The 20,935-nt window shown below is 35.8% G+C and overlaps 5 protein-coding genes and 1 pseudogene across 5 annotated transcripts; 4 read left to right on the forward strand and 2 right to left on the reverse strand.

Annotated features, from left to right (window-relative positions):
• Window positions 1–1,310: 1,310 nt before the first annotated feature.
• On the reverse strand, window positions 1,311–1,625 carry LOC130743757 (uncharacterized; annotated as a pseudogene).
• A 748-nt stretch (window positions 1,626–2,373) lies between these two features.
• Window positions 2,374–6,515, forward strand: LOC130745895 (14-3-3-like protein D). Its single transcript, XM_057598316.1, has 6 exons — window positions 2,374–2,544; window positions 2,947–3,253; window positions 3,369–3,456; window positions 5,494–5,603; window positions 5,680–5,828; window positions 6,209–6,515. Exons 1-6 carry the CDS (start codon window positions 2,469–2,471, stop codon window positions 6,268–6,270), a joined length of 792 nt encoding a protein of 263 aa, XP_057454299.1. The 5' UTR covers window positions 2,374–2,468; the 3' UTR covers window positions 6,271–6,515.
• A 684-nt stretch (window positions 6,516–7,199) lies between these two features.
• Window positions 7,200–10,448, forward strand: LOC130745894 (AAA-ATPase At3g50940-like). Its single transcript, XM_057598315.1, has 2 exons — window positions 7,200–8,443; window positions 9,149–10,448. Exons 1-2 carry the CDS (start codon window positions 7,472–7,474, stop codon window positions 9,578–9,580), a joined length of 1,404 nt encoding a protein of 467 aa, XP_057454298.1. The 5' UTR covers window positions 7,200–7,471; the 3' UTR covers window positions 9,581–10,448.
• On the reverse strand, window positions 10,082–10,923 carry LOC130745896 (olee1-like protein). Its single transcript, XM_057598317.1, has 2 exons — window positions 10,690–10,923; window positions 10,082–10,579 (listed from the first exon to the last, which is right to left on the reverse strand). Exons 1-2 carry the CDS (start codon window positions 10,853–10,855, stop codon window positions 10,251–10,253), a joined length of 495 nt encoding a protein of 164 aa, XP_057454300.1. The 5' UTR covers window positions 10,856–10,923; the 3' UTR covers window positions 10,082–10,250.
• A 1,004-nt stretch (window positions 10,924–11,927) lies between these two features.
• Window positions 11,928–12,467, forward strand: LOC130743758 (uncharacterized). Its single transcript, XM_057595987.1, has one exon. The coding sequence runs from the start codon at window positions 11,928–11,930 to the stop codon at window positions 12,465–12,467; it is 540 nt and encodes a 179-aa protein (XP_057451970.1).
• A 1,128-nt stretch (window positions 12,468–13,595) lies between these two features.
• Window positions 13,596–19,100, forward strand: LOC130746549 (ubiquitin-conjugating enzyme E2 36). The gene is made up of 8 exons (XM_057599217.1): window positions 13,596–13,743; window positions 13,962–13,989; window positions 14,416–14,502; window positions 16,913–16,971; window positions 17,730–17,771; window positions 17,846–17,919; window positions 18,568–18,665; window positions 18,781–19,100. Exons 1-8 carry the CDS (start codon window positions 13,708–13,710, stop codon window positions 18,816–18,818), a joined length of 462 nt encoding a protein of 153 aa, XP_057455200.1. The 5' UTR covers window positions 13,596–13,707; the 3' UTR covers window positions 18,819–19,100.
• The last annotated feature ends 1,835 nt before the right edge of the window (window positions 19,101–20,935 follow it).

The following is a 20,935-nucleotide window of genomic DNA, read 5'->3' on the forward strand; positions in this document are numbered from 1 at the left end:
GTGACTATGCAATTTCAACTTAAGGGCTTTCTTTCGTAATTTTATTGTGCACTTTCTCAGTAGCTTGGTAAGATGCTGAGGTTAGTGTTTTGGCTTCCAAGTTGGAAATGGAAGAAATCTATTCCAGTGTCGCAGAGTCCAGAGAAATCTGCCGCTTGGATTATATCGGGTTTTCCTCCTCTGCTTAGTTCTGCTATGTACCACTCCTACTTTGCTTAGTTCTGCTGGAGAAATTATTCCCCAAAATAAGAACTAGCCTTTGCCCAAGGTGTTGGTACCGGAGCACGGCAATTAAGACCACAAAACTACAAAACTCTACTTCACTTTGTGAGTACTTGTATTCAGAAACTTGCAATAGAGCCAATACACCCATGACAATTATAGAGGTAATAATGTAAAATAGAGACAAGCAATTTTTAGTGTGGAAAAACTTTTCTATATGTGAGTGAACAAAAACCGCGGGCACAAGTCAGAAAACATGTACTATAGAAAAATAATGGGTATATATGGGGTGAGCACGGAAGCAAGGCAACCTCAGCACTAGGTGAGTCGTCTATGCAAGGAATGAACATTGACTCTTTCGTTGACTGGTCTAAAGCGGTGGACGATACTCTCTTCAGAAGAGACTTATAGTCTAGAGACGTCAGAGAAGATAGACAATGATTTTCTTGAAATAATGAGACATAAGATCTTTAAAGAAATTTTTGTTTATTGTAAAAAAATCAATTAAGAATGTTGTTATTACTCAAAACATGAGATTAAAAATTTAGGTATCTAACGTTGGAACTTTACATCGCCATCTTGCAAGGTTTTGGTCAGAAAGGAGAATTGATGTTCCAAAGGACAGGTCGAAGAAATGAACATTTTAGTAAATCGATTATTATTTAATGGCTTAAAGGGTCCAAAGGCCCCTGAGATTTTAAAGGGAATCAAATCCAGGACCTAGAAAATTTTTACATCAAATTGGGTTCCTAAGAAATTTTTTTTAATTCAATTAAGGCCAAATGTTGCCACAGCTCAATTTTGTCCTAGTCACTTTTACCACTTGGTTTTTTAAATTATTTTTTAATTAAAAAATTATTATTTTTTAATTCCAACTCATTTACTTAAGTAGAAAAAAATTAAAAAACTTAATAAATCACTAATTTAAATAAAATCTCTTAACTAAATAATTACCTAATCTAATAATAACAAAAAACATCAAACCCAAACAGAAATTAACAACTCCAAAAAAACTCATTCTTCTTCTTCTTCTTCTTCCCCACCTCCACCCCCACCCACACCCACCCAACAAACCCAGACAACCAGAGCCCTACCACCCCCAATCCACATGCAAATCTGAACTCAACCTCACCTCACCATAACTCTTGGAAGTAAATCTCAAGCACCCAAGCAAACCATGTCTATAAGGCAAAAACGTCTTCTTCCTCAACTCCTCTGATTGTGCTCTTTTTTTTTGTGGGGGAGAATGAAATGGTGGACCATAACTTGTTGTTGCTCCTTCCTTCACTTTTACTCCTGAGAAAATCCTTCAAGAAAACCCACCTCTTTGAGCTTCTCCCAGCTGAAGAACACCTCGAAGAAGAAGCTGAAGCTGAATGAGTTTTCTCGAAACCCACTTCAATTCATCACCCACATTCTTCTCTTCCTCATCTTCTTCTTCTCCCTCGATTTTTGGTTCTTCCAGTCTCTGTCCATTGTAAATGCGTGTTTCTGAGAGGAGACAGAGATCTGGTTCTTCTCCTTCTGTTCCTTCCTTATGTTCTTCTCATAGAGTACAATTTGGGGATGGGGATGGATAGGGTTCAATTTGAGATGAATAGGTAAGATTAGGGATTTGTGATTATTAGATTATGTTTTTATTTAGGTTAGGGATTATTAGATTAGGTTTTTATTTAAATTTAGGATTTTATTAAGTTTTTTTTTATTTCTGCTTAAATATATGAGTTGGAATTAAAAACTAAAATTTAATACTTTTTCTAATTAAAAAAAATTAAAAAGACACGTGGCATTGCTGACTATGACAAAATTGAGCTCTGACACACTTTGGCCTTAATTGAATTAAAAAAATATTCTAGGGACCCAATTTGATGCAAAATTTTTTTAGGTCCTGGATTTGATTCCCTTTATAATCTTAGGGGCCTTTGAACCCTTTAAGCCTTATTTAATTTTGATTTTTTTAATTAGGTGATCCATGGTAATTCCAAATATTTCAAAACCCTAAGTTTTATATAATGTTCATATTTCATGATGAACTTTTATAAAGTAAGGTCAGGTGTAATGAAAATCTCTTAGCACATGTTGTGGGTCCCACTCCCATCTATGTCACCGGCAAAAGCAAGTTATAAATTCTCTTGAACCTTAAAAAGAAACCGTATCTACCTTTCTCTTCACTTGTGGTTCCACCCTCTCTCTTACCACATCACACTGAGCACAGATAGTGGAACCTCAGTGAGCTCAAATCAACCATGGCTTTCTCCTCCAATGACCGCGACAACTTCGTCTATGTTGCTAAGCTATCAGAGCAAGCTGAGCGCTACGATGGTCCTCTTTCTATCTCTATCTCTCATTTTATCTCCATTCCACTTTCCATCACATTTTAGCTCACTTTTTTTTCTCTGCTACATATACATAGAGCTGTTACTTTACTCTTTCTACATGCTCACATCATGTTCTGAACTATGGGGGAAAAGGGTTTATGAAAATGTTGGGTTTATAATGATGGGTGTTTTTTTAGGCAAATATTAGTTGTTAAATGTTAGTCGTTAGTAATGTTAGTAAATTAGCCCTTCCTGAGGGTTCGAACTCTGGACCCTTCACCCTTCATTCCCTTCAACCCTTATGTTCCTTAGCTCTTACCACTTGAGTTAACCCTCGGGGACTATAATGATGGGTGTTGTGGAATGTGTTTTGAAATTGATTGAAGAGAATTTGTGTGATTTGTAGAAATGGTGGATGCCATGAAGAAGGTGGCGAAGATGGACGTTGAGCTGAGTGTGGAAGAGAGGAACTTGTTCTCTGTTGGGTACAAAAACGTGGTGGGGTCTCGGAGAGCTTCGTGGAGGATCCTATCATCGATAGAGCAGAAAGAGGAGTCAAAAGGGAATGAGTTGAGTGTTAAGCGTATCAGGGATTACAGGCACAAGGTGGAATTGGAGCTGTCCAACATTTGCAGTGACATTATGATAATTTTAGATGAGCATCTTATCCCATCCACGAATGTTGCAGAGTCCACAGTGTTTTATTATAAGATGTATGTATGCTTTGCTACCTTGATGTTTGTGGGGCTGGTTTTTCGAGTGCTTTTGGTTGTTATGTATCAATTTTTGGTCTTCTAAACCACTTTTGGAGTTTTGTGTTGGATGCAGGAAAGGAGATTATTACCGGTATTTAGCAGAATTCAAGGCTGAGAATGAAAAGAAAGACGTAGCGGATCAGTCCCTTAAAGCATACGAGGTATTCACTTGACCCACTCTGTAACATGAATTTTCCTTGTATTTCTTTATGCCTGATTGATTGCCACTGACAAGATTGGGATGAACTTTTATGTTTTCAATGTTAGCAGAAAATGTGGGTGGTGGATAAGTAGAGATGTTTTCACCCAAATTCTGGCTATTGAGATCCTGCTATTTAGCAATGACTTTTACTAGGGCTTCAAAATTTATCTGAACATCTCTGTGCCCTATATTTTCATAGGGTCAGGTGTTATCTCAATAGATTGTCTCATGAATTAGTCCTTTTCTACACACGATCAGTTAGTTCGAACATTTAATTTATTTTTACTAGAGAGATAATTCACAGGTCTCATGTCACGAATCTCTCCCCATTAGGTGACAATTTCCTGCCTAATTGTCATGTTTTTATGCTGTTGACCACTTTTTGGTGTTCAGTGTGGGTAATTTGGAGTAGAGATTATCAAACATAATTGTAGTGCATTTCGGAGTTCCAAGTATAGGAGTGTAAATATCCTTGCCAAAGACTTCTATTTATTGAGGGCCTATTTGACTCCTTTTCCTTCATCTTGTTTATACTTTTCAGTCCCCTTTTTCTTCTTCTGCTAACAGTTTCTCCTACTGAAATTAATTGCACGCTACAAATTATATGTTCAAGATTTGGGGACTAGATGAAAAAAGTTTTAAACTGTTTTTGGGTCCATTGGGTAAAATGAATCTGTTGAGAAATTCTGAAGTATCTTTGTCGTATCCATATCCAATACTGATGTGCAGATGATACTCCTAGATATATGTATGTGTACCTTAGAAGTATCTTTTCAAATTTTTTACTTTTTCTTAAAGAAATTAATGTTCAATACTTTGGGATGGACCTTCAATATGCTTGGGATACAGTTTCGAAAACCTACCTTAAAGTTTCTTGCACAGTTTTGTTCTTTATTATGTTGTGAGTTGTGATAGCAATTGGGGTATATATTCCTTTATCTTTCAAGGGAAACGAAATGAATATTTGAAGGGCAAAGGATTTGGTTTATGTGCGATCCAACCAATCCAACCTCTAACTTTTGTCTAGAGAAGATAAAGAATAAACTAAATGGGAGACAACACTGTTCGATATTAGTGTTGTACATGATCCACTTGATGATGGTGGTGGACTTCTAGAATTGGCAGAATCATCTCTTGTTTAGCTAGACATGCAAGCTATACTTTTTGTAATTGTAGAAATGAGAGAGATCTAAATGATATAGTTAGTCTCAGACAGTAAATATGGTTCGCAATTGAAAAGCCAAAACTTCTTCTAAATATGACTAATGATGCTTTTTTTGGGTATTATAATAACATTGAGAACATTGATTGGAAAATATATGTTAATTCTGTGTAGAATGTTTATGAAGTTTTATTAACGTGTCTTGGTCTTATTGTGTCATGAGTTTTTAAGAATTCTCCATATCACCACCCCATATCATTGTCGTATCAAGTATCTTGGCTTCATAGATTGGAAACTTTATTAGTTTCATAAATCAAGCTTCTTGTTGTAGGAAAAATCTCATTTGAAATGAATTGTCTTTAAAGTGCACAAGTAAGGTTGTATCCATCATTAAATTTTACTGGCCTAAGATAATGTTGTAATGTGAATTATGGATAGATGCACAGCTTTATCTGTTCACTTTACAGAGAAACTCACTTTAGAGTAGTCTTATCTTTTGTGATATTCTGTGTATTATGATCACAGTTTCTTAGCAACATGGTTAGACGAATGCCATTTGATGAGGTGAATCATATTAATGCCCTCTGCTTTTCTAAATTTAAGGAATTTTCCTTTCTTTGAAGAAATGTTTCTGCAGATTTTATTGCTTATGTCGAATGACGAATAATATGTCCTTGGAGTTCGCATCAGTTTTTAAATGTCATGTTACCCTCCTACTGTTTATTTTCTTATTCCTCAGCATTGATTTTATCTGAAGTTATTTGTGTTGGTGGGGAAAACCTTTCTAGTTTCCAGCTCCGAAGACTTCAATTGTTGGGTTATGATTATTTGCAGGCTGCTTCTGCCACTGCTGAGAGTGAATTACAACCTACACATCCTATCCGATTGGGCCTGGCTCTAAATTTCTCCGTGTTTTATTATGAGATAATGAATTCACCTGAAAGGTATGTGGCAGGAAATAGTTTTGGTAATGAGAAAAAAGGTGGTTGCAAACCCTTATTTTCTGTAACTTGTTTTCAGGGCCTGCCGCCTTGCAAAGCAAGCCTTTGATGATGCCGTCTCGGAGCTGGATACCCTGAATGAAGATTCTTACAAGGACAGTACCTTGATCATGCAGCTGTTGCGAGACAACCTTGCTTTATGGACTTCTGATATCCCTGAAGATGGTGGTAAGATATAGATTCTAGAGCTTCTTTCCATATCTTTATCATTCAGGATGCAAAGGTTTTTTAGATTCCCGTAATTGCTGACTTATTGGTTTATACATATTCGGATATTCCTAATCCATATCTGAAAAACATTCCACCAGTTTCTATCATCTCTTTTTTTCCCAAAATTATGTTGCTCCTTCCCATTATATGTGTATGATATTTGTTGGAGCAAAAAAAAGCTGTGAAGTTGACCACACCAATTATCTGAGCTTTCAGTTGAAGTTCTAATCTTAATTATTGTATGGGATGGTAGCTCAAACCTCTCGTGACTTAGTTTAGTTTTAGTCATGTATATGTGTATAATTTTAACTGGTTGAGTGTCTTATTTTCCGTCTCAGATGACCAAAAAATGGAAAGCGCAGCCATGGGTGGTGAAGGAGAAAATGAGTTGGGCCGCTAACCCGTCGGTATGTCAATACCATGATATTGTAGTGAATCCTCTATATGGGTGGTGCTCGTCGTCAACTTTTGAGTCATTGTTATTTTAGAGTGACAGCATATTTGAATTATCTGCTTCATTTGCAATATTGTTGGCTAGTTTTATTTATGTTTCTGCAACAATAGCACCATTGGTTTGTAATGCTTGATTCCTCTATTTGAATCGTGTTATGATTAAGATCAGCTCGTCGGTTGGCCCTTGAAAAACTGATCACAATTCACAAATGACCCAAGCCTAATTGCACAATTAAGAATCCTATTAATCGAAGTCTTTTTTTTCAAAAGCAAAATATATATTGATGAGGATAATGTGAAAGATATACAACCCTTCTCTATAGGGCACAAAAACCAGCAAAGCCAGTAACAACCCAACCAATGAAAAGCAACAACCAAACCTATTAATCAAGTCTTATCATTTTTTTTTTTTGATGTTGCTGATCGTGGTGATAGAAGAAAAACAAACAAGTATTACAAGTCCCTAAAAGAACAAAAAAATCTCAATAACTTTAGTATGACTCTTTTATTTTTCTTATTGTAATTATGAAGCTTTGAAAAGTTGGCACTAGGCCGTTTCCTCTTCAGGGCATCTTGACTTCGTCCATGTAATAACTCGGTCTAACGTTTATAATAAGTTAGTCTAAATACGAAGTTGTGTACTGTGGAACATAGTTTGTTCCATGATTCTAGTTCTGTAAAGGAGTATCAAATTGAAGCTATTATTTATGACTTTGTATTACATTAGGCATGAAATGAAATAACTCAGAACATTCCAGGCAATGAAAGGTCAATATGCTTGGTAAACACGTCATAGTGAGTCAATCGTCAACACCCAACCCTAACACCCAACCCTAAAGTAGGATCAATTTGTACTGCTCTGTGCTATATATAGTATAAACCAAACATAATTCTACACCAATCTTCAGAAAAGCATATCGAGAACATCTCGAGTGCAAAATCAAAAGCTAGTTCTGACCAATTTGCCAATCCATTGTATCATCACCCCAACTTCCATTTATTTTTCAAGACTTCACTTTCTCTTTTAATATCCCTATTCTTTTTATATCTAATCGCAAATCATATCTCTTATTTCTCTATACCTCTTCGTATCTCTCTTTGGTGTGCTTTAATTTTGCGGTAAAGATAATATTTCTCTAATCAAAATCATGTCCAACACCAACACCAAGTCACTTTTATCTGCTGCGGCCTCTCTTGCAGCCACAGCTATGCTGATTCGAAGCATCACGAACGATTTCATCCCCCATGAACTCATAGACTTCATTAACTTGAAATTTTATAATCTCTCTCGTTGTTTCTCAACCCAGTTCACGGTTGTCATCGAAGAATTTCAAGGAATGACGAAGAACGAAGTCTATGAGGCTGCAGAAGCCTACCTGAGCACCAAAGCCACCCTCTCAGCACAGAGAGTTAAAGCAGGCAAATCCGAGGATGACAAAACGCTCTCATTTGGCGCAGACCGAGACGAAGAAGTGACTGATGATTTTGAAGGCGTTCGCGTAACGTGGAAACTCACCTGCATTCGAGTCGACTCCTCATCATCTCGCACCAGATACACCAACATGAGTTCCTCTCTAATGTCAGAAGTAAGATCCTACGAGCTGAGCTTTCACAAGAAGCACAAGGAGAAAATGTTCAATTCATATTTGCCTTATGTGTTGGAGAGAGCCAAGGCTATCAAACAAGAGAATATGGCAGTGAAGATTTACACGGTGGAGTACGAGGCGTGGTGTAGAAACGGTACTAGATTCGATCACCCCATGACTTTCAAGACACTTGCAATTGACGCAGGGCTTAAGAAGGAACTGGTGAGTGATTTGGACAGGTTTTTACAGGGGAAGGAGTTCTATAACAGAACTGGGAAAGCTTGGAAACGCGGTTACCTTTTGTATGGTCCTCCAGGAACTGGAAAATCGAGTTTGATAGCGGCCATGGCAAACTATCTCAGCTATGATATCTATGACTTGGACCTCACGGCTTTGAATGACAATAAGGACTTGAAGAATCTGCTCCTTGCCATGTCCAACCGTTCCATACTTGTGATAGAGGATATTGACTGCTCCATCAAGCTGCCGAACAGAGAAGAAGATGAGGAAGCGGCTAAAAATGGAGACAATAAGGTCTGTCTTACAATCTCTCATTCATTCAATAAGGACATTGATTTCACAATAATGTCTTACATAAATCACTTTTCTCTTAAATCTTTCCAAACATAAATCACTTCTTCACTTCCAAGTCCAACTTACTTTTACAAAAATAAATTCTATTCACAATCAATTCTAACAACATTGATTTAAATACGAACTATGTGTGTTTTGATCCGCATTATTAGCAGAATTGATTCTTCACAGAATTAATGAATTGATTGTGGACATAATTAATTCTACTAATATTGTGTATGGGAAACATGAGTTGAGCTAAATGATGAGATTTATGTTGAGATATCTTTATGAAAAAAGTGGTTTTGTAGGATAATATTATGTAATTGCTTATGTTTATTGCAGAAGCAATTATTTGCTGTGGCAAGTAGAATTGATCCTTAACCCATCAAAACAATTTAAGCTAGACATGGTCTCAACATGCATGTTTGCAATACTATTTGGTTCATGTCAAATACACATTACAAATCAAAAAGTTAGTTACATAGACTTAGAGCCTGTTTGGATATTCACCAAAAAGAACTTATTGGAGCTTCTCTGTTGAGAAAAAGCACCAGTTATGCTCTAATAAGTACTCTTTAATTTTGTCTGCATCAAAATGGGCTCATAGTAAATTACTGATATAATATTAGTTGTCTCATGTTTGGTCTTTCTTTTTTTCAACAGATGACACTTTCAGGACTACTAAACGTAATAGATGGCCTATGGTCATGCTGTGGAGAGGAACGCATCATCATTTTCACAACAAATCACAGAGAAAGGCTTGATCCAGCTCTGCTAAGGCCTGGCCGGATGGACATGCATGTTAACTTATCATACTGCACTTTTTCTGCTTTCGAGCAACTCGCCTTCACCTACCTCGGCATTTCTCAGCATAAACTCTTTGAACAGATTGGAGGGCTTCTTAGGCATGTTCAAGTGACTCCAGCAGAAGTTGCAGGACAATTAACTAAGATTGCTGATGTTGAAGAATGCCTACACGGCCTTGTCAAATTTCTCCAAGATAAAACTCAGAATGACCAGAATATCAACCAAGATAATGCATCTCAAAAAGAAAAGAAAAACCAAGATCATGAATATGGCATAGATAATTTATGATAAGACATTTTAGAATTGGTTCAAATTAAAAAATAACTTTCCATGGTAGCAATTTTAGAATATATTTTTGGTTTGTACATGGCGTGGAACTATAATGCCCCAACTTTCGGGAGTCACAGTAGTAACATTTCTCGAATAAATATTCAACGGTTTTCATAAGTAGTTTGCAAATGCAGATTATTTTTTAAAGCATTTCTAAAACATGTCATGCATACTCTCAACCATACATGAATATACATCTAATCTATACCAAGGCAAGTACTCGGAGGTAATGATGTATTGATTGTTTTTATACATTTATATTAGGATTAATTTTCCGTTGTACTTTTTATTTGTACTTGGTTTTAGCGATTATAATTTTTCTTTTTCCTCTTGTTGAGGACTTTGTACTCTGGCCTTCAAATTCAAAAGAAATAAGTTATAAGTTAAATGTAAGCGATGTAATTGGTTATGGTGACAACAAGCTCAAATGTAAAATTATGCTCATGAGCTAGATAAATATCGTACCAAATCTCCAAATTCTCATTCAACCATTAAAGTACATGTGCTAGAACAATTAAACAAAACATGTGGAGAATGGTTTAAATTGAATCAAGACAATCGTGCCAAAACACTTTCACCAAATCTAATGGTTTTATTTTAGTTGTCAAGTTTTTTCCATCGACAAAATTTAATCATCGAGCTTGTCCAAACCCAACTCCTGAACAACATTGCCGCATTGGCTATGAATTGCCTTAGTCATGAACCCAAGGGGATTGACATAGCGAGTCAAGGAGGAGACACCCATGTTCCTGGTGAGGACGATCCTGTCGAACTTGTTCACCATGGGGATAGTGCATTCACCCTTGGTGTTTGCATCAGTGTTAACCTCGCATACCTCCTCCTCATGATCACCATCACATGTAAGAGTGTACACGCCATTTTTGTCGGTGACAGCCTCAGTTGTGAATGTAACATTGTTAGTGTCTGCTTTCTTGCATTCCAAAGTGATCTTAACACCTGCACATACATAAACAGTATCATTTGTAGCAATGATGCATGTAGAAATTTTATGTTACGCAATGATGAAAATGATTGTAGAATAAAAATATATATAGATTGTTATCTACCTTCCAAGGGGTGGCTAAGCCTTGACTCAAATTCGAAGTGGCAAGGATCACAATAGATCTTGCCTACAACGACGAATTTGTCATCGACTGGTCCAACACGGGCCAAGACAGATGAGAAGCAGAAAGCAGAGACAAGGAGGGCAACAACTGCAAATGAACGTGCCATTTTTTATTTTTATTTTCGTTGATGGTTTATTTAGTTGTCTTTCTCCTTGATCCCCTTGTGATGAGATATTGAGGTGCTATCAAATCCCTTATATAGGTGAATGCAATAGTCATGCTCCTTTCATTTGTGTGGTAACTATGAGGCTCACTATATTTGGAGGGAGAAAGACTAGCATTGCTTTTAATTTTCCCCCACCCATTTTATTGGCGAGTATAACTAATTAAGGTAAAAGCTTGAGAACCCCTTCTTTAAAATTTGTCATATTACTAAAAAAATAAAAGTCAAAGTACTGTTATTAGCAAGGAGAAATTTACTCAGAAAAATATTTGCTTCAGTTTTTTTCATTAAAAAATGTTTTTTTTAATTATGAACGTTTTAGAAATAGTAAGATTTATGACAATCATTATTTTGAAAAGGCTTAATTACTGGTCCCGACGTTTACCAATGTCACGATTTTGGTCCCTCACCTAATTTAATTACATGGATGGTTCCCGACGTTGTAGGCTGCGTGCAACGTTAGTCCTACCGTTTATTTCTTAATGGAGGAGGCTTACGTGGACGTCTAGTTGGAGAGAAAAAGGAGATCTGAGGAGAGAGGGGAGCACGTGATTATCACGTGAACTCACGTGAACCTTATATGAACCCATTATACCCAAATCTGAAACCCTAGGGATCTAAATCGCGTTACCTTCTTCGTTCTAGGGAGGTCAGGGGTTTGGGTATAATGGGTTCAGATAAGGGTCACGTGATACTCACGTGCTTCCCTCTCTCCTCATACCTCATTTCTCTCTCCAACTGGACATCCATGTAAGCCTCCTCCATTAAGAAATAAACGGTAGGACTAACGTTGCACACGGCCTATAACGTCGGGGACCATCCATGTAATTAATTTAGGTGGGGGACCAAAATCGTGACATTGGTAAACGTCGGAGACCAAAGTTGCAATTAAGCCTTTTGAAAACAAATAATCACTTTTTTTAGAACCAAATTGGAAGCTATTTTTGAAAACTTTTTGTTTTTGAAAAAACTGCAGTTATTAGAAAATTTAATTTCCATTCTGATTTCTTGGTCTATGGACTATGGACAACAGAAATTCTTACGTGAAGATGGCATCCTGTTATGTGCCCATTGGACCAGACCTCCTGATGGTTTCGTCAAGCTCAATGTTGATGGAAGTCACAGTGAGGGAGGTGACCACATAGGTGGCGGTGGTGTAATCCGTAACAGTCAAGGGAAGTGGAAGCTTGCCTTTTCTTCCTATGAGGTGGGAGAGAACACGTTTCAGGCTGAGTTGGGCGCCTTGCGCGACGAGCTCCGGTTGGCGTGGAATGCTGGATTTCGGAGGGTGATAGATGAGGTTGATTGTGTTGGGGTTCTGTCAGCCCTTGATGAGGTCGAGGCAGACCAGTTTTGCCCTACGGTGGAGGTAGTTCGCGAGCCTATCCATCGGAGCTGGGTAGTTCACCTGAGGTGGGTTCCCCTCCCTGTGAGTGCAACTAGGTTGCAGACTGGTATGCCAAGTTGGGGACAAGGAGCAATTCGACAAAGTTGCAGGTGTGGGATGAGCCATGTTTTGAGGTGCAACCGCTCCTGCTTAGTGATAGTCTTGTAGCGTAGTTGTTCGTTGCTTTGTTTTTACTTTTCTGCTCAACCGAAAAAAAAAACACAAATTATATTTTTTAGAGAATTCTTTAAAAATAATTCTTTTAAAGGTCAAGTAGATTCTTTAAAAATCACTTTTATTTTATTTTAAAGTCGAATAAAAAATAGAATTTATTTTAAGTGGCTTTTTAAAAAGTAAATTAATTTATGTTTGTGTACAAATATAAGAATTGCTTTTCACGTGAAAGTACACTAGAAAAAATTGATTATTTCAAAAACTACTAGAAATAGCGTACGAAGTATTTCAAAGAAAATATGACGCTCAAAATGCTATGATTAGTTGCGAAGAACTTGCTTTTGGTTTTAGGCTTCAAAGCTAAGACGATAAACAAAGTTCTTAACTTATCCAGTTGCGTGTTCTTCCTTTGATAGAGAAAAAAGATTGAACGTGTATGTTCTCTGTTTGTGAAGATATGAAAGTGTTTTGACTTTGAGGCTTTTTTCTCACACTTGATAAGTTTTTCAAATCTGACTAAGTTCGCTAGTTGTCCCAGATCTTCAAGTCCTCTCATTATATTACTTCTTCATGGTTTAGTAAAGTTGGAGCATTAGAAGTCTTCCCTCAATTGACCTTTTGAGAGCAAACGCTTCTCTGTTTTTCATTTAATGCTCTTGCCGATTTATTGTGCTTTGGTCAGAAATATATCCCAAAAGATGATTCACAAGTAGGTAGAAACTTCGTGATGTGAATCTTTCCTCTTTGAGTGAAAGTTTGGATGAGATAAACGATGTAGGGATCTAAAATGTTTGAACTTAACAAAATTTCCTTAATTTCACCTTTATTCATGCGTGGCCTAATTGCTTCGATATTTCCTTTTTAGAGGGAAGCCTTAATTGTGTGTTTTATGGTGGGTATTATATGTATTATTATGACAATTTTCATACTTTTTTTCCTTTTACTTTTTCTTTTCACAATCTTTCCAACCAAACAATTTAAAAAGCACCGCACGTTATATTCTCTTTTTTTTTTTCATTTTTCTTTCTAAACCAAACATAGCATAATTAAAAGTATTGTTTTTTTTTTTGAAAAGACAATAACACGAAATGGAGCAAAGTAAAATATGAATTATATTATATAAATAACATTATTACAATTTGGTTGAAGTTGTTGTTTTGTGTTAGTGAGAGAAAGCTTGTTCTCTCTCTCTTGACTCTAAACCCTATTGCGTGCTTTGTAATCGACCACGATAATGGCGAACAGTAACCTCCCTCGAAGAATCATCAAGGTTTGCATCCATCCATTTTCTTCCTAAGATCCATCCCCATTTCTATTTCTCCAAAATCAATGTTAACTTGCTTTGTTCATTCATTCTTCTTGAGCATCATCACGTTGCAGAATCATCGGGGATTTAACTCCCCTTGTTTTCAATTCTCTTTGTTTATGCTGTTCTGCTGTTTATCTTCGTTGTATTTGAATTTGATCTTTGTGAAATTTTCATAACAGGAAACGCAGCGTTTGCTCAGTGAGCCAGGTAACATCTTATTCTCAGTTACTCGTGGTTGTTGCATGTGTCATTTGAAATTTCCACGTTGTTCCCGAAGGTTAGCTCAAGTGATGAGACTTAGGGGACATAAGGGTTTGGGAGGGTAAAGGTGAAGGGTCCAGAGTTCGAACCCTCAGGAAGACTAATTTACTAACATTACTAACAACTAACATTTGTCTATAAAAAAAAAAATTGAAATTTTCACTGCTCTTTTAGTGCTTTAAAAGCACGCCACCGCAAGTTGAATGGACAGTGCTTGATGTGTCTATTTTATTTTTAGGTTTCTGTTTTGTTGTAGTATTTTGTTAGAAGCCTTGAATATTATTACCTTGGTGATTTATGCAAGAGGGTTACATTACGTCCTTGTTTTCTGATATGCTGAATTGATTTCTTATACTTGATCTGATGGTGCAGCGCCTGGAATTAGTGCTTCCCCTTCGGAAGAAAATATGCGATATTTCAACGTGATGATCCTTGGCCCGTCACAGTCCCCTTATGAAGGTAGTAATGAACCCAACAATTTGGTTTTCCACCTTGAATGCATAATAATGATTTGGTGTATCTGCTAGAAATGAGGAATTAATCTCTGTTTGATTTGGCTTCTGTGGAGTTCCATTGATGTTTTCTATAACAAGCTTCTTGCTTGACTTTCAAATGGTTCTAAAAGAATAGTGCTTTCGCTTTTTGGTTTTGAAATTTCCATTTTTTTGCTTTTATATCTGTTTTTCTCTACATGTCGCCTGGTTACCGGGAAAGCTATCCTTTGTTGGGAAATTTATTTAAGTGATGAGATGGAAATTGGAATATTAGGTCGTACCATTCACTACTAACCATTGTTGTCAATGATACGTATCTCGATTAGATATGCATTGTTGAGGCAGCGATACAGATTGCTGTGTGAATTGGGATGAATCTGATTCGAAGTCTGTATCTCCGAATTGAAGCTGAATCATGAATTGGTGCTGAATTATTCAATACATACTAGTGTGTGTGGGTCGTACTTCACTCAGTTTGTGCTGTGTTGCATGACCCAGAACAATTTCTGGTGCCTCTTGGGCTTTTTTTTTACTAGTTGCCAAGCCCTATCAAAATAACAGACAAAACTAGCCTAACAGCTTGGTTTTGCACCTTGAAATGCATATGGATTTGTTGTCTCTTCCAGAAATGAAGAACTAATTTTCTTTTGATTTGGATGCTTTTAAGTTTCTAAGTGCTCGATACTCGTACAGTCATACTCAAATGTATTTGTTGAATGGTTCTGAAAACATACTGTTTTTGTTTTTGGCCTTGAAATTCCATTTTGTTACCTTTTTATATCTGTAGTTGAATGCTAGCTGTTTTCTTTATACGCACCCTGGTTATATGGAAACTTATCCTGTTATTAGTTTTGTCGGGAAGTCTATTTCAGTCATGCAATGGAAATTGGAACGTTTTGTAGTACAATTGTAGTCTCCATTAACTATTGAATGCCTGTTTCTCAGTTCGGCGTCATTGTCTTGTCTTATTATCACGTGTTTAAGCCTTTCTCTGCACCTGAATCTTGATCCTTTATTGATGAAGCAGTATCTTGGTGCATTTTGGTTTCTTTATGCTTATTGTTGACCTCAGAATTTTTTACACTGTACCAAGCCCTTATCAAATACTCCCTCCGTTCCTAATTATAAGACCTAATACAAAAAATTGCGCTTATTAAGAAAACATTAAATGTGTCTAATTAGTGTGTTGGTTTTTTAAAAATGCATACATTCTTCCATATTTACCCTTTGTTATTTTCTCTCACTAATAAATGGTAGGTGGTAATTAAAACTTTGGAATTGAAAACACACCATTAATGTAAGGGTTATATATGGAAGAGTAGAATACTTTTTGCTAGATTATTGTTAAAGGTCTTATATTTAGGAACTAGAAAATTTTAAAACTAGATCTTATAATTAGGAACGGAGGGAGTAACAAACAAAACTATCCCAACAGCTTTGTTTTGCACCTTGAAATGTTTAATGATTTGTCGTCTCCGCTAGAAGTGATGAATTGATTTCTGTTTGATTTGGCTGCTTTTGAGTAGTGTATTGATGTTTTCTATAACAAGTATACTTGACAATTGTACAGTCAAATGTAATTGTCGAATGGTTCTGAAGGAATGTTTCTTTCATTTTCAGGCTTGGAGATTCCAGTTAATTACTTATATATCTGTTGTTGAATGCTTGTTTTCCTCTACCTGTGGCGTGGTTATACTGAAAGTTACCCTGTTCGTGGTTTTGTCCGGAAATCTATTTGAGTAATGACTAATGAGATTGAAATGGGAATATTTGGTCATAAGATTGCCGATTGGTCACTACCAACTATAAAATATCAGTTTGTTGGCTTGTTGTTGTTGTCTTGTCCTATTTGTCTCTAAGCCCTCTTCGGCTCTTCTACACCTGAATTTCAAACTTTTTTTTGAGGTGCATTATCTTGGTGCATAATGTTTTCTCTATGCTTACCGACCTAAGAATCGTTTTGACTAGGTGCCCCCTATCAAAATTACAAACAAAACTTGGCTTGCCATATTATAGACTTTCCACCATATGTATAATCAATTACTATAGTTTGCCATCCTTGTGCATTAAGTATCTGCTTTGTGGTTCATCTCTAGCTACGTATATAGTCCGACTTCCATTTTTGCATAATTGGTCAATGTTCTGCATTTTACGAAGTTTAGTAGTGCATCCTGCAGTTGAAATTATAAGCAGGAGTATGCCTCAAATCACCTGGGTGGAATTTCGTACTCCCTTTGTGGTGCAAGCATTCCGTACATATGTGCATGGTTTTTAAGATCTGGAAATGGATATATAAAGAATAAGAGCTTGCTTGATGTTGCGAAACAAAGTCTCACTTTTTTACTAATGTGCAAGTTTCTTGTATGTATTACTAGGGGGTGTTTTCAAGCTAGAACTATTTTTGCCAGAAGAATATCCAATGGCTGCTCCGAAGGTACTTAATTTAATCATTATTATTTTTCCATCTATCTACATTCTGGTATTCTTTTGTTGTTAACTGTTGAGTTTCTTCTGTGTTCTTGTCCCCTGAAAATAAATAACTATAAATTATTTTCAACCGTAAATTGTTTTAAGAATTTAGTTATTCTGTTATTTGCTTTATGGTATTTGATGAACTAATAGGGCCCAAGTTCTTAATAACATGGGAGACAATAAAAGCTCTAAATTCTTTTATTTCCTTTGTGGTACATGTTTGGCCTTGTCCTTAATGTCTCTTTGTTGAGAACAAAAACGAGGAGAAAACGGGCTTAAATAAAATGTCCTTTTTATTTATTGATGAAACTGAAAGTTTTCGCACTAAGTTGTGGTTGCATAATACTCAACTTTCATGTGGTCTGAGATAAAGATCGTATCAGTTTTTAAGTCAGCATTTCTTTTGGACATAGAACTAGGGTACTACTGAGTAGCATATTTTGAGGGCTTAGGGAAAGACTACCTACAGCTCTTCTGTGCATTTGAATGGATTTTATCTTGGCCAATGGTGATCTTGTGGGCAATTTTTATTGTTTTGTTTAATTAGTTATATCTGTATATCTCAGAATTGTGTGATTGTGCAGCTTTTTCTTTTATTACGTTGGCTTATTTAAGTTTGATTCTTGTGATAATAATAACTTATGGATGGATGATTTATTGAGTGCATTTTCTTTTATTTCTCCAATCCTTCCTAATTCAATCATTTATTGCTTCCTCCAGGTTAGGTTTCTGACAAAAATATACCATCCAAACATCGATAAGGTGAACTTTGTTTCCCTTACTTTTTAATTTCTAGATTGTTAATTAGTAATCTTACAAGTTGAAGTTTGATGCAGCTTGGCAGGATATGTCTTGATATTCTGAAAGATAAGTGGAGTCCTGCACTTCAGATTCGTACTGTACTTTTGAGGTATATTTAATTTTCTTCTGTTACCCCAGTACACACTGATAGACCTATTCTTTTCCTAGAATAAGAAATCTAGTCAATATTAAATGAGCTTTTTCAAATTAATATTTAGGGTCAAATATGTTTTTGGTCCCTATAAAATACACTTTCCGGTTTTGATCCCTCACATTCAAAAGGGTGGATTTGTTCCCTCTGTTTATAAAACCTGACTTTAGTCCCTCTATTCCGCTCTCTCCCGGAGAGCTAAAGTCCTGCTGTTTTGGAAATAGAAGGACCAAAACCAAAGATGGTGTATTTTATGAGGTCTAAAGGCATATTTAATCCTTATTTTTTATGAATCTCAGTCACTTTCCTAGTAAAAAAAAATTATTTTGTTTGGTAAGACTTCTCTGAAAAACAGACGTTTAAATAGATGCCGATTTTTTCTGAAACAAATAATTTTCTAGTTTTAATGAAAATTGTTTGTGATCACTTGCTCAAGCTTTATATGTTGGTCTGGCTGGATCTCAGTTTTGATTACTGAATACCTGACCATGGCATGGCCAGATTATTATTTGGCAAGTCAGTGAAAAATAATATTATATTAATCTGCTCTGAATTTGATTGAATATTATGTTACGGAGAATGTGATCCTTGTTGCCCTGTTAACAGTATTCAAGCTCTTTTAAGTGCGCCTAACCCTGATGATCCACTTTCTGAGAACATTGCCAAGCATTGGAAATCTAATGAGGCCGAGGCTGTTGAAACAGGTATGTTGTTCTTGCTTGCATGATTACATTGATCTCAGTTGTTATTTCTTAATGATGGCATCAAATGTGATACATGTTCATTCGCTTATGAAAATGATGGTATTGAAATTTGCAGCCAAAGAATGGACCCGATTATATGCCAGTGGCGCCTGATGATTTGGTGGAAGATCTTGGCCTCAAATAACTGTAGTGGAGTGTATGCTATTAACTGTCGAATTGAAAATGGAAATTTAGAGGAATTGTCTGAACTGTTCTGGAGTCAATATTCCTCATAGCTTCTGGTTACCTATTTATTACTTTTTTTTCCAGGAAGCATTATCTTGGAACATGTATTAATATGTGATCTTGTGTCAAAAATTTAGAAATTGCTCCATCTTAAACTGCTAAATGTAATTTGGATTCTCAACTTATAAAATCATATAACTTACCTGGATCTATGTTCTCTATGGTTTGGTTGTTAAATTAAGAAAACTATCTTGACACGTTTGTACGTGGCCAATCAGGAAATGGTTATTCAGATATATAGTTTTTCTTATTGCTTTTGGAGGCAGAAGGATTCCAAGCTAACTTTAAATTTAAGTTAGACACCTTATTCAGGGTCATCATGTATTCAGTCATGGGATCATGTGAAAAAACCTGATGGCGTGTTCTCCCTCGATATAGGCGCTCATTAAAGATATTTTCTTACTACATCCGCTCTTATTTAACTGTCTGAAAACATAAGAAACACATACAAGTGTAATTAATTTTGTTAATTTTCAGAAAAATATTTGTTCTTACTTTACCCTATTGCATGTGTTTTATCAATTCTCATTTATTGCTACTACAAGTGCACTATTAGGAAAAATACTGTTCTCTTAAAATGCTAAGTTGGCACATATATATATAAATAAAAAAATCTTCAAAGTAGACGGTTAATCAAGAAGGAAGATAGTTGAAGCTTGCTCCCATTTGGGTGCTATCACTACATTACTACAGGTTACGTATGTGTAGACTATGAATGCTATACATCAACCATAAAATGGCACCTACCAAGGCTACAAGAGCCTAAGCCTACTGTTGTGGTCCTTAATTGAGAAGTAGACTCCATTTAAAGAGTGGTGACGGATAAATCTAAATCACCATGTCGCGGTTTAAGACCCCCACAAAGTGGAAAATATGAAGAAAAAAAATTAGAAAACACAGTTTGAGGCGGTTTAAAACCGTCATAATAGTAAGTGTTTGCTACTGTAGAGTGATCCACCAATATTTTTTTTCCATTCAATTGGTTTTATATTTTTCTTCTTTCTACAAAACTTTTGCTATTATAGAAATTTAAGATTTGGTGACTTTTATCTGTACATTCATTTATTAAAAATGACAATTGTTTACGAATTATTTAAAATAATTACTATAATTGTTTCCTTCGTTCATCACCTCATTTTTTAGATATCATCTTAAATTATCTTGTTTCTTTTTTTTCTTTCAATATAAATGAAATAGGTGGAATATAAGTGAGGTATTTTAGACAAAGAAATAGTGTATATTCTTTAATTTGGTGGATAAATTTAAACAAATGTGTTGGAATTGAGTGTTATAGAATTTTGTGGGCAAAGGTCACCTAATACAGCTATGTTTGTTTTTTGCGTTGTGTCCCTTTCTGATCTCTATTTGCACAAACATTTGAGGTCAAAAGTCCAATGGATGTGAGGGGTTAGCACACACATTTAAGGCCAAAAGGCCGATGGATGTGAGGGGTTTGATCGAGCAAACACCTCCTTACCTAATATTTAAACAAAACACACTACTTCACTTGGTATATGTGAATTTGCTAAGAAAACCTTGACGGAGAGGATAAAATGGAGAAAGAGAAAATAGTAGAACTCACAATTTTTCAATTTGAGAAGGGGAGAAAACTCACCATTCTGTATTTTTTGTTCTTTTCACCAATATTTGTTAAAATTCATATTTTCATCATACTAAATCTTTAACTGGGACACTTATATTACTCCTCCATCTTATATTATATATTTTAAGATAATACACATATTGAGGAAGATATTATTATACTAATTATTATAGAAGAATTATTTCAATATTAGAATATATTATTTTAACTAAAATATTCTTATTAAAATTCCAAAGAATGCAAATTATTAAGGCACTGTTTTCTCTTTCCCACCAAGGTATTTCTATAACCGACTTCGAGATTTTGACATCACATTAACGTAGGTCTCTACCAGTAAATCATTCTTCATATGCACTTTTCAGTTATCAAACCCTCGTCTAAA

Source organism: Lotus japonicus, chromosome 3, assembly GCF_012489685.1.
Source record: "Lotus japonicus ecotype B-129 chromosome 3, LjGifu_v1.2".
Classification (NCBI taxonomy): Eukaryota; Viridiplantae; Streptophyta; class Magnoliopsida; order Fabales; family Fabaceae; genus Lotus; species Lotus japonicus.